The sequence below is a fragment of the Rhinopithecus roxellana genome, chromosome 10, assembly GCF_007565055.1.
Source record: "Rhinopithecus roxellana isolate Shanxi Qingling chromosome 10, ASM756505v1, whole genome shotgun sequence".
Classification (NCBI taxonomy): domain Eukaryota; kingdom Metazoa; phylum Chordata; class Mammalia; order Primates; family Cercopithecidae; genus Rhinopithecus; species Rhinopithecus roxellana.
This window is the reverse complement of record NC_044558.1, coordinates 62,163,568-62,175,685: the sequence shown is the minus strand read 5'-3', so window position 1 is coordinate 62,175,685 and position 12,118 is coordinate 62,163,568. Positions and strand designations below refer to the sequence as shown.

Below are 12,118 nucleotides of genomic sequence, written 5' to 3'. Positions count from 1 at the left end.
CTTCCTCCAGTATTATTACTTCTAGAGTGGGTTTTTTGATATTTCCATGTGATTACTCTTGCATTTCTTTCTCTAGAAATTTCTAGTAACACTCCACCAGGTTATCCCACCACACTGTCCACCAAAACTATGCTTTATAAAACCTCCCTAGTGCCCTTACCACATGCACATGCCTTGTAGAACTCGGACAAGGAGGTGGAACCTGTTGATATTCCTGCCCAGTGCTTCAGATCTTCTCAAAGTTGTATCCCCAGTGCAATAGAAGGATGGAAATGGTGACAGTCTAATGTAGTAAGCAGCAAGTACCAGGGTATGTTAGTCAGGACTGATTAATGGGACTAGAGAATCTCCTAGCACTTCTGTCCTTCACCTGTCTGGAGTCTGAAGAAGAAAGTGTCTGTTGCAGCATCAGAGTGGGCTGCCCATGGAGCAAACAGGAGCAGAGATAGGAGGAGTGCTGCCCAGCTGGCAATTAGCTGGCCACTGCACCCTCCCCCCCCCCCCCCCCCCCCCCCACCAACTTCCCAACCACTTGGTAAGGGCCAGCAGGAGTAGAACTCATCTAGAGCTGAAGAGGGACAAGAGGCCCGCCTTACAGTTCATCAACCTTTCTCCCTCCCTCTGGCTGCCATTGGAGCTTAGTAAAAGCTGAAATTGTACCCACCAACTCTGTGGGTTGCATACTCCAACCCTGTCACTGACCCCAGGCCTGGGTCTGAGCCCAGCACATGTGCTAGGAGCAGGGCTAGGGAGTGGTGAAGGGGTGTGTTGGCCTTGCTGACAAAATCCATTTGGAATTTGTCAAGGTTGTGGTTTGGGGCTTAAGTCTGCCACAGTGTGTATCTGATGAAAGAAGAGGGAATGCTAGAAAGGAAAGAAGGACCCAACGTACAAAGGAAGGAAACATGAAAAAGCTGAAATAATCATGCTGTGACTCTGTTAGAGATTCTCCTTTCTCGTCCTGAGTGTGAGAAATTCTGATTATAAATATTCTTTATCATTATTCTCTTATATCCTATGCCATTCTAAGTGCATCCCCTCTTCCTTCCACACACACTAGGTTCAGTAAGTGCCTGAAGTAAGGATGGGATTTCTTCTGTCTCCATCAAATTTCCAAACCCAGAATTCTCAATGCTCAAGTGGAAATCCAGGACATAAAATTTGGCCATAAAGTTCTGCCCTAGAGCCCAGTGTGGTGACTGAAGCCTGTAAATCCCAACACTCTGAGAGGCTGAGGCTGGAAGATCACTTGAGTCAAGGAGTTCAGGGCTGCAGTGATCTTGCCACCGCATTCCAGCCTGAGTAACAGAGCAAGACACTGACTCTAAATTTAAAAAGAAGTACTGGCTGAACACATTGGCTCTCACACCTGTAATCCCAATACTTTGGGAGACCAAGGCAAGAGGATTGCTTGGGTCCAAGAGCTTGAGACCAGCCTGGGCAACACAGCAAGACTCTTATCTCTTAAAAACAAGACAAAAAAACAAACAAAACTGTCCTATGGCCAGGCACAGTGGCTCACGCCTGTAATCCCAGCACTTTAGGAGGCAGAGGAGGGCTGATAGCTTGAGTCCAGGAGTTCAAGACCAGCCTGAACGACATAGCAAAACCCCATCTCTACTAAAAATACAAACATTATCTGGGCCTACTGGTGCACGCCTGTATTCCCACCTACTCAAGAGGTTGAGGCAAGAGGATCGGTTGAGCCCAGGAGGTGGAGGTTGCAGTAAGCCAAGATCACGCTACTGCACTCCAGCCTGGGTGACAGAGAGAGACCCTAAGACCCTGTCTCAAAAAAAAAAAAAAAAAAAAAAAAGTACTGCCCTAACCTAATACTCCTCAATGTCCTCGCTACCTTGGTGCTACTCTCATTTCATCTGATTTTGAGGGTAATTTGGATAGCAGAAGTGTCTGTTGTCTAGAGAAGTGGAGAGAACTATTTCTACATTCTCTGGCCAAAGAAACAACCTGTTAGAGTCAGCATCTGGCAGCTGCATAAAGTGTGCAGTCATTTGTGAAGTTCTAAATGTGTCATGCATATTCCTTTTCTGCATTGAATCTTAGAAAGATAACAGTTTAGGCCAGGCTTGGTGGTTGACGCCTGTAATCCCAGCACTTTAGGAGGCCAAGGCGGATGGATCACCTGAGGTCAGGAGTTTGAGACCAGCCTGGCCAACATGGCAAAACCCTGTCTCTACTAAACAATACAAAAATTAGCTGGGTGTGGTAGCTGGCACCTGTAATCCCAGCTACTCAGGAGGCTGAGAATCACCTGAACCTGGGAGGCAGAAGTTGCAGTGAGCCGAGATTGAGCTATTACACTCAGCCTGGAAGACAGAGCAAGACACCATCTGAAAAAAAGAAAGAACGAAAGATAACAGTTTATTTATTTATTTTTTTTTTTGAGACAGAATCTTGCTCTGTCACCCAGGCTAGAGTGCAGTGGCACGACCTTGGCTCACTGCAAGCTCCGCCTCCTGGGTTCACGCCATTCTTCTGCCTCAGCCTCCCGAGTAGCTGAGACCACAGGTGCCCGCCACCACGTCCAGCTAATTTTGTGTGTGTGTGTATTTTTAGTAGAGACAGGGTTTCACCGTGTTAGCCAGGATGGTCTTGATCTCCTGACCTCGTGATCCACCTGCCTTGGCCTCCCAAAGTGCTGGGATTACAGGCGTAAGCCACTGTGCCCGGCCCGATAACAGTTTATTTTCAAAGATGTTGGGCTAGGGCCAGGCACAGTGGCTCACGCCTGTAATCCTAGAACTTTGGGAGACTGAGGCAGGTGGATCGCCTGAGGTCAGGAGTTTGAGACCAGCCTGGCCAACACGGTGAAACACAATCTCTACTAAAAATAGAAAAATTAGCCAGGTGTGGTGGCACGCATCTGTAGTCCCAGCTACTTGGGAGGCTGAGGCAGGAGAATTGCTTGAACCAGACAGGTGGAAATTGCAGTGAGCCAAGATCGTGTCATTGCACTCCAGCCTGGGCAACAAGAGTGAAACTCCATCTCAAAAATAAATAAATAAGGCCGGGTGCGGTGTCTCACGCCTGTAATCCTAGCACTTTGGGAGGCCGAGGCGGGTGGATCATGAGGTCAGGAGATCGAGATCCATCCTGGCTAACACGGTGAAACCCCGTCTCTACTAAAAATGCAAAAAATTAGCCAGCCGGGCGTGGCAGCGGGCGCCTGTAGTCCCAGCTACTCGGGAGGCTGAGGCAGGAGAATGGCGTGAACCCGGGAGGCGGAGCTTGCAGTGAGCCGAGATCATGCCACCACACTCCAGCCTGGGCGACTGAGCGAGACTCCGTCTCAAAAAAAAATAAATAAATAAATAAATAAATAAATAAATAAATAAATAAATAAATAAAAATAAATCCTTTTCTGTTTAGTTGAGGTTATCTCTTAAAAGATAAAGGAATTATTTTACTAAGATGAAATACAAAAGAGCTCTAAATGAGGAAGGTCATGGGAAGCTGAGATGGGCAGATCGCTTAAGGTCAGGAGTTCAAGACCAGCCTGGGCAACATGGTGAAACCCTATCTCTACAAAAAAAATACACACACACACACACAAAATTAGCCAGGCGTGGTGGCGTGTGTCTGTAGTCCCAGATACTTAGGAGGCTGAGGTGGAAGGATTGCTTGAGCCCAAGAAATGGAGTTTGCAGTGAGCCAAGATCACGTTACTGCACTCCAGCCAAGGCAACAGAGAAAGATCCTGTCTCAAAAAAATAATAATGAATAGGCCGGGCACAGTGGTTCATGCCTGTAATCCCAGCACTTTGGGAGGCGAAGGCATGTGGATCACTTGAGGCAAGGAGTTCGAGACCAGCCTGGCCAACCAACATGGCGAAAACCCATCTCTACTAAAAATACAAAACTTAGCCAGGTATGGTAATGCATACCTGTAATCTCAGCTACTCGGGAGACTAAGGCACAAGGATCGCTTGAACCCAGGAGGAGGAGCTTGCAGTGAGCCAAGATCGCACCATTGCACTCCATCCTGGGTAACAAAGTGAGACCCTGTCTCAATCAAATAAATAAGGACAAAAAAAAAAAAAAAAATGCAAATAATTCCATGAGAGAACATGGCTGGTTTTGCTAGTTTCCAGAGGGAAAAACTCCCATTTCAAGCATATATATCTCTTTTATACATTTTCCATCAGTCTTGCATCTATATCCCAAGTTCACTCCTTTGGAACCAGAGAAAAAAGTACCTGTTCTTTTGGGTCCAAGTTCAGTGTTGAGATACATTTAGGACTGAAAAACTCCAGAACAAAGTCAACGTTTTATATGTTTCCCGTCAGTCTTGCATCTATATCCCAAGTTCACTCCTTTGGAACCAGAGGAAAAAGGTACCTGTTCTTTTGGGTCAAAGTTCAGTGTCGAGATACATTTAGGACAGAAAAACTCCAGAACGAAGGCAACCTCGTGGTCTAGAACAAGGGTCAATGAACTGCAGCTAGGGGACCAAATTTGGTCTTGCAGCCCCTTTCTGTGAATGAAGGGTTTGGGACACGGTCATGCTCATTCATTTATGTGTGGCCTATGGCTGCTGTTGATCTGTAACAGTAGAGTTGAGTAATTGTGGCAGAATTGAATAGTTGGGACAAAGATCACAAGTGTAATATATTTACTATCTAGCCCTTTACAGAAGAAAACAAAAATATTGCCAGCCCTTGTTCTATGGGAGTGATCAAGGTGAAATCTGGAGCTGAGACACATAGAGAGTCAATAGGGCCTACATCTGGAACTCTAGCCCTTCCCACCTAGGAGTCCTTCCTGGTTTTACAAAGGAAAAGTTGCCAACAAAGTCACTGAGATTCATTTCAAATCCTTTGTGGAACTCAGCAGGATACACATAAAGTCATTGAGTGTAGGAAGGTAGGAGAATTCACCTAGAAAAGAAGCAATGGACTGGGATCCCAAGTGTGGGTACATACATCACCATCTGCATCCAGTCCAGTAACTTAATTTATTTTCATTTCAAACAGGAACCAAGAACAAGTCTCAGTACAATAAATTATCCATTCCCACCCTTCCTGCTGAAGAAGGAAAAAGAGGCTCCAAGAGTCATGGGAAAACCCCTTCGTTTGGAGGGTCCCCATTAACATCTAAATGGAAGGAGACAACTTCCCTAAGGGCCTGGACAGACAACTGAGGATTCAGGGGAGAGTGCCCCTCAGCACTCTGTCCCCTTCCCAAGAAAAACCTCTCTACCACTGTCTCCCATTATCCCACAAGAGGGAGCCCAGGCTGCAGTAGAGGAGTTTGGGGATAGTACACATGAATGGGTGATCTCTTTCTAGATACAGATCTTATGGCTCCAAACAATGCCTGGGGTTATCCCTCAAGGGAGAGGAGTGGTGAAACTATAGGGAGTCCCCAGCCAAAAGGAGTATGAATCAGGGTTAAAGGGGCTCTGGAGTTGAGAAGTGGGAGAAGCAATACAGTGCATTTCATCTTAGACCATTCAGGTGTCTAAGGAGCAGAAGAGGGGTGGCAGCTTCCCCTCAAGACCCTCCAATTTTTGGGGAGAAGGCTACACATCCCAGAGTCCTGACCCCCACCACCCCTAAAGCTGTTTCCAGGTAGATACTTTAAGTTTCCAGGGACCAAGGAAGTTTCCAGGGACCTTGGAAGGAAATCAGGTCAAAGGGCTGAAAAGGTGCCCTTCTCACACAGTCCTCTTCCCCAGCCCCAAGGTGAGGCTGACCCTCACTTACTTACTTGTTACTTACACACATTCACCCACTCTGTAACCTTGCACTCATCACACAGCACATAGCAGCACCAGTGGAAGCGGCAATGGCAGCGCTCAACTCGTGTCTGCCGGAGCACGTTGTGCCCACGGCCACAGCACAGGCTGCCACAGCCATCCAACAGGTGGCTGGTCTTGTTGCAGGCCCGGCCCCTTGTCCCTGGGGAGCCCATAGTGGGGTCTCGCTCACAGAAGTCAGGAGACTTCTCAAAGTAGACCAGCTCTCCTGAGAGGCGACGAGGACGCAGACGGGGCTGGAAGGCTCCAGAATTGCGGTTGTGGGTATCGATGAAGATGGCCCGGCCCAGCCGCTCCCTCAACGCCGCCCCCACTGCCCGGAACTCTGGGGCCGCCCTCCAGCATGTCTTGAACTGGCAGCTGCCTGACGTGCCATGACACTTGCATTTCCGCTTCAGGTTTTCAGTTACCACCTAGAGCATCAGGGGGAGAAGAGGTGAAGCGGAGGGCAGCAAATGGACAGAACACAGAGGCACAGCAGAGGGAAGGGAACAGAGAACACAGAGAGGGACAAATGGAGGCAAGAATAATATGGCATATCAGAATAGAAAGGACATTGCAGTTAACTAATAGCCAACTTCCTCATTTTATGATGACAGAATTGAGGCCAGAGCGGTGTGATTTGTCCGTCTTCCATCAACAGCTGGTAATAGAGCCAAGACTCAACTCTAGTTGTCCTGACACCCAATCCAGTGCTCTTTCCGTTGTAAGCACTTATAAAATTGGGAGTCTGGCCCACAGCACGCCTAAATTCTGTAGGGAAGGCAGCTGTAATAATAGCTACTATGTAGTGAGCCAAGGATGAGGCACTATGCTAGGTATACCATTTGCTAGATCAGTCTGTTTTTTTGTTTGTTTGTTTTTGTTTTTTGAGACGGAGCCTTGCTCTTGTCGCCCAGGCTGAAGTGCAGCCATCTCGGCTCACGGCAACCTCCGCTTCCCAGGTTCAAGCGATTCTCCTGCCTCAGCCTCCTGAGTAGCTGGGATTACAGGTGCCAGCCACCATGCCTGGCTAATTTTTGTCCTTTTTTTTCTTTTTTTTTGAGATGGAATCTCGCTCTGTCGCCCAGGCTGGAGTGTAGTGGCACAATCTAGGCTCACTGCAACCTCCGCCTCCCGGGTTCAAGCGATTCTCCTGCTTCAGTCTCCCCAGTAGCTGGGACTACAGGCACATGCCACCATGCCCGGCTAATTTTTTGTATTTTTAATAGAGACGAGGTTTCCCGTGTTAGCCAGGATGGTCTCGATCTCCTGACCTCGTGATCCGCCCGTCTCAGCCTCCCAAAGTGCTGGGATTACAGGCGTGATCCACCGCACCCCGCCTAATTTTTGTACTTTTAATAGAGATTGGGTTTCTCCACCTTGGCCAGGGTGGTCTCGAACTCTTGACCTCAGGTGATCTGCCCGCCTCAGCCTCCCAAAGTGCTGGGATTACAGGCATGAGCCACCGCGCCCGGCCCAGTCTGTTTTTATATATATAATTTTTAAAAATGTAGAGATAGGGTCTAACTACATTGCTCAGGCTGTTCTTGAACTCCTGGCCTCAAGCAATCCTCCCCCCTCAGCCTCCAAAAGTGCTGAAATTATAGGCGTGAGCCACCACACTGGCCGGCTAACTCAGTCTTAATAACATTGTAAGGTAAGTATCATTAGGTTCTTTACAGATATAAAACTGAGGCTGGGTGACTTGCTGATGGTGTCAGTCACTCATCACACTTTATCCTATTATTCCCCTGTGCCTCTCAAATTCTAACCAGGCCTCAAAAGCTGGGGAGACCCAGGACAAGATGTACACACATACCTGGCGCCCTACCCTGTTGTTGTGGATTCGCATTCGTGCCTGGATGTCCCGGGGAGCTTCCCTGGAATCCAAGAAATCCCGAGAGAACTTCTCTCCAAAGTCCATGTCATGGTTACAGCCACCCCATTCCCATGTGTCCTGGGGGCCAGGGCTGGAGCCTGAGCCAGGGCCAGGGCTGGGCAGAGAGTGGGGGAAACTCTTGCCTCGGGACAATGCCTGCAGCTGCAGCAGTTTGGCCCTCAGCCGATCCTGCTCACCACTGCCCTTCCAGCCACAGCCACAGCTCACCAGCTTGCCCAGGCTGCAGGCAGTGGCTACTGCGTGCATGACCCCAGCAGCCAGCATGGAGAAGGAAAAAGCACTTTCTCGGAAACCTGGGGATGAGAAGGTTGTGATGGTGGAGGTAAGGTTGACAGGCAGCTGAGAGTGTGGAGGCAGAAAGAAATAAACAGCCCCCCTCCAACTCCAGAAATTCCTAACTGAATCCTGACCCTGCCATTTACCAGCTGAGTGATTTGGAAGAAAGTCATGGGACAAGGAAGGGTACAGAAAGCACAGAGCCTCAGCTTCATTTCTAAAGGGAGGTGGGAGACGATGGGTCAAGATGATCTCTGAGGCCCATTCTCATTCTGTAAGTCTGTGATTTTCAGGTGTAGATGAAAGAGCTAGCCCAGAGGGAGAGACCCCTGGAGTTGGGAGATGACTAAGAGGGAGTCCCTGAGGTCTTTGAAGATGTGTACAACCGAGTTCTACATCTGAAAGCCTTAGAAATTCCCCCAACCCTGCAGGGAGCTTGGGTGAGGTGGCAGCAGAGCCTTTGTGGTTCTGTTTTTTTTTTTTTTTTTTTTTTTTTTTTTCTTCACTTCAGGGTTAATCAGTCTTTTAACCAACCTACCTTCCACCACCCTAGCACCCCCAAAGCACTGGGATTACAGGCATGAGCCACCGCGGAGCTGCCCTTCCGCTTCCCAGGATGTAGTTTTATATTTGCCCTTCAAGACTGCCCTTTTTATGTTTATCCTAACCTGCTATTACCCTATAAAACACCGAGAGGAGGAGAGAGGTGTGGGAGTGATTTTCCCTAAGGCCCTCTTAAAAGGTTGGCTTCTTTGTTATGTTTTGGGGGTCACAGAAGCTCAGGATGCCAAGCCTTTCCCCGACTTAAATAAACATGCTCACCATTTAGGTGTCCAAGCCTTCCCCTACACCAGGCGCTGTGGGGAAGGAGGGGGACCCTCACTTCATTTTAGGCAGGGGCTCTCCGGAGCCTTGAGAAGATGAGAGACAGCACCCCCTTAGAGACCAGGCCTCTCCTACCCCAGGATCCAGGGCTCTTGGGCCAGCCTTCTGATCCCCCAACTCCAACCCTCCAGGGGTGAAGCTGTTTGCACAAGTCTTGGGAATTCCCCTGCAGATGGCAGCTGCCTATTAACCCTATAGTCCCCAGAGTACTGCCCCCATCTCTGGGCTGAGCCCCCATGGGTCTTTACACCTCAGGGAGTGAACTCCAGCAGGGAATGGGGAGAGGCAGCCATGCCTCCCAGACCAGGCCAGCAGTGACCTGTTCTCTGCCTCTCCAGCCGTTCTTCACCTGCTCAGGTGAGCAACACCTGGAGCCCCCACAGCACAGAGGAGGGGACTGGCTCCCCAGCTTCAAAGTCATCAGGGTCTTTGTTCCCAGCTTTGGCTCCTGGGAACCCCAGCAATTAGGGGAGCAGATTTAACCCTTAAACGGTTGGGGGCGTCACTCCACCCCCGCTGAGACACTGGGGACACCAGCCTGGGCTTGTCCAGCAAAGATGGGGGGAGAGAAAATGGGGGAGGGAATAGGGGGCCATTTGAAGCTTCCAGGACTGGGGGCATCTCTTGCTCACAGGTGCAACCCAGATTAAGCTGGGCGGAGGCAGGAAAGGGGGGCCCTAGGGTAGGAGAGCAGGGACCCAGCTGCCTCACTGGCAGTACGCAGGTGGAAATTAGGCGCGCAGGGCCCCAGACGAGTGGCCAGACCTGGCTCAGAGCGGCTCTGAGGGGGGGAGGGGGGAATTCCAGGAGAGGCCCCTCCTGGAGCAGCGAACCCGTGCCTTCCCGCCTCCGCGCGCCTCGGTCAGCTCCCCACCCTCTAGCCTCGGCGGCAGCGCCTACCGGCCCAGCCAGGCTCACCGCGCTTGAGGATGGCGCTGTGGTGCGGCAGGCGGCCACCGCCCTCGAGCGCTGAGCAGTTCCAGCGCTGGTCGCGCAGCTGGTGCTGACACTCGTGGACCGCGATGTGCAGACCCTGAAGCGCCGACGCCGTCACGTCGGGGTTGCGCAAGCACAGGCCTAGCTGCCGCTTGCTCAGGCCGGACAGCGTCAAGCACACGGTGTTGGCCGTCAGCGGCGGTTCGCCAGGCAACTTCAGGCCCAGAATCTCATTGCTTAGAGCCCTGGGAACCAAGAAGGCGTCTGGGGTCTGCGGTCCAGACCCCTCCAACTCTCCCCACCCAGGGTCGGTGCTTCTGGGGCCTGGGAGACAAGGCGAACTGCTCACCGACTGCACAACGCCAGGAACAGGAGACCCGCGAGGCCCGAGGGCGGAGGCCGCGGCCGGGGCTCCTCCGGCATGTCGAAGCCCGGAGGCTCCGGTGGGCAGATAGATCAGGACCTGCGGGACGGGAAGACTTGATGCGGGTTCAGGAATAGGGCGACTCGCCTGGGGAACCAAGTGATGCCCTCCTTTGGGCTCCTAAACCACCGGTGCCACCCTACTGACCCTTCTCATTCCTCCTCAAACAAGAAGAATCACCTCTTGATTCCCAGAGTCCCTGAGGCTTGGAGGTCTTAAAGAAGAAGAGTCCAGGCGTTGTCCCAGCTCAGGACTCAAGCGAGCACCCCTGGAACCCTGCCCAATCAGACACAACGCCCAGCACACAGACACACACTCACATACAAACTCAGACACACAGACTCACAAACACTTACTCCACAACCTCGTCTACTGCTCCCTTTTCCAGGGCCCCACGACTAGCTTCCCCGCCCTCACAGGGCTAGGGAGAGGGATAGGGAGGAGGTTCCCCACCACCTAAGGGGGTGTCACCTCCAGGTGTCATCAAGGGCAAGCAGGCTCCATGAGAAAGGTCCAAGAATGAGTTCCCCACCCACACTGCCTCCTCCCTGAGCAGCAAGGAAAGAGGAGAGGCTCTACGTGCAGGAAAGATGGGGAGGCGAGCCTGGCTCCCTCCTAAAAGGGACTGTGGCGCAGACTGAGTCCTCTTCCCTATCCCCCACCTTGCCTAACTACAAGCTCCCCTCCTCCGTAGGCGCCCGTCTGGTCCTCACCCCTTGGCTCTCACATTCATTGCTTTCTAAATCTGGGGGCACTCCTTTATTCTCTCTGTCTTTATTGCTAGCAATATCTCTGGCTCTCTATGTGTCTCTGTGCTTCTGTGGGTGGATGTGAGTCTGTCTGTCTGACTACACACGTGCCTGTCTCTTCCCTGTGTGCACGTCCCTGCCCTCCCTGCCTTCCCAGGTCTAATTACCTCCAGTGGTTTGGGTGCGGGGTCCGAGATGGGCACGGTTGAGTTGCCTGGGCTTCACCAGTGCTGCTTAAACCGTGGGGAGACTGCGTTGGGTTCTGTCCCCTTGTCAGAGCCGCATTCTTCCAGGGCTGGGCCACTCCTCTTCACCGCTTCCCCAGCGCCGCCACGGCCGCGGGGAGGAAGGGAGGGAGGAAGGGAGGGAGTGATCCAGAGAGCTAGCAAGCCTGCGACCAAAGGACTGGGGGCTCTGGCTTTGCTGGCGCGGAGCTCACGGTGGCTCTGCCGGGCTGACAGAGCTGCGGCCCCTCCCCGAGCCTGGGGCTTCCCCACCCTACTCTCCACTCCCAGCCTTGACCAGGCAAATGCAGCCGCTCCCCCTCCTCCCAGCGCACGCGCGCGCGCACACACACACGCACACACACAACTCACACACCCTCTCCCCCGACGCCTGGGTTCAGGCTTGGCCCCACTGAAGAAGGAGGTGGCCAGAGTTCCTCTCACCTGCTCTGGGGTCACCAAGGCTGCAGGGAGGGTGTAGTAACCTTCCTAGGGAGCCAGAAACGGGACCAAAGTGGCCACATCTTTCATCACTTCTCTTTGAGTCAGTTTCTCCACCAAGATCAGGGTGGCTGGAAAGTGCCTTTGACAATATGAGGATGGAGCCGGACAGTCTTTGGGCTTCTCGGTGTGGGACAGTCACACCCACAGCCTGAGCGCACCTGGGGTACTCAGAGCAGGCAGGAGAAGCACAAGTCTGGGCAGCTTGGTTCCCACCCACCTCCAAGCCCTGCGCCTGCCCCTTTGGAGGGGTCAGCTTTGGCCTCAGAGTTTGGCCCTAGCAGAGGTTCAGGTAGCACCAAAGATCATCAGCCTGCCGCGATGCTTCCTTGCCTGGCAGGGATGCTTGCCAACAGAGGTATTCCACCCTTCTCGGGATTCCCCCGGTCTGCACTTTGGGTGGCCTGGATTCCTGCTCCAAGCTGTAGACTTGCTTCTTGTGGGATGAGGAGGGCCTTGGGA

At 51.9% G+C, this 12,118-nt stretch overlaps 1 protein-coding gene across 2 annotated transcripts; it reads right to left on the bottom strand.

Moving 5' to 3' along the window:
• Positions 1-4,961: 4,961 nt before the first annotated feature.
• On the bottom strand, positions 4,962-11,717 carry WNT10B (Wnt family member 10B). 2 transcript variants are annotated; one of them, XM_030939285.1, is made up of 6 exons: positions 11,600-11,717; positions 11,099-11,322; positions 10,108-10,221; positions 9,741-10,003; positions 7,581-7,954; positions 4,962-6,192 (listed from the first exon to the last, which is right to left on the bottom strand). In XM_030939285.1, exons 3-6 carry the CDS (start codon positions 10,179-10,181, stop codon positions 5,734-5,736), a joined length of 1,170 nt encoding a protein of 389 aa, XP_030795145.1. In that variant the 5' UTR covers positions 10,182-10,221; positions 11,099-11,322; positions 11,600-11,717; the 3' UTR covers positions 4,962-5,733. The 2 variants fall into 2 exon arrangements, with proteins under 2 accessions (XP_030795145.1, XP_010383726.1); XM_010385424.2 differs by lacking the exon at positions 11,600-11,717 and having other exon boundaries at positions 11,099-11,328.
• Between the last annotated feature and the right edge of the window lie 401 nt (positions 11,718-12,118).

Excerpts from the sequence above, each read along its gene's own strand:
- WNT10B (XM_030939285.1), bottom strand. The coding sequence starts at position 10,181 with ATGCCGGAGGAGCCCCGGCCGCGGCCTCCGCCCTCGGGCCTCGCGGGT. Across the intron at positions 10,004-10,107 it reads TTCCTGGCGTTGTGCAGTCG|GGCTCTAAGCAATGAGATTC; the intron begins GTGAGCAGTTCG and ends CTTGGTTCCCAG. Across the intron at positions 6,193-7,580 it reads ACAACAGGGTAGGGCGCCAG|GTGGTAACTGAAAACCTGAA; the intron begins GTATGTGTGTAC and ends CTGATGCTCTAG.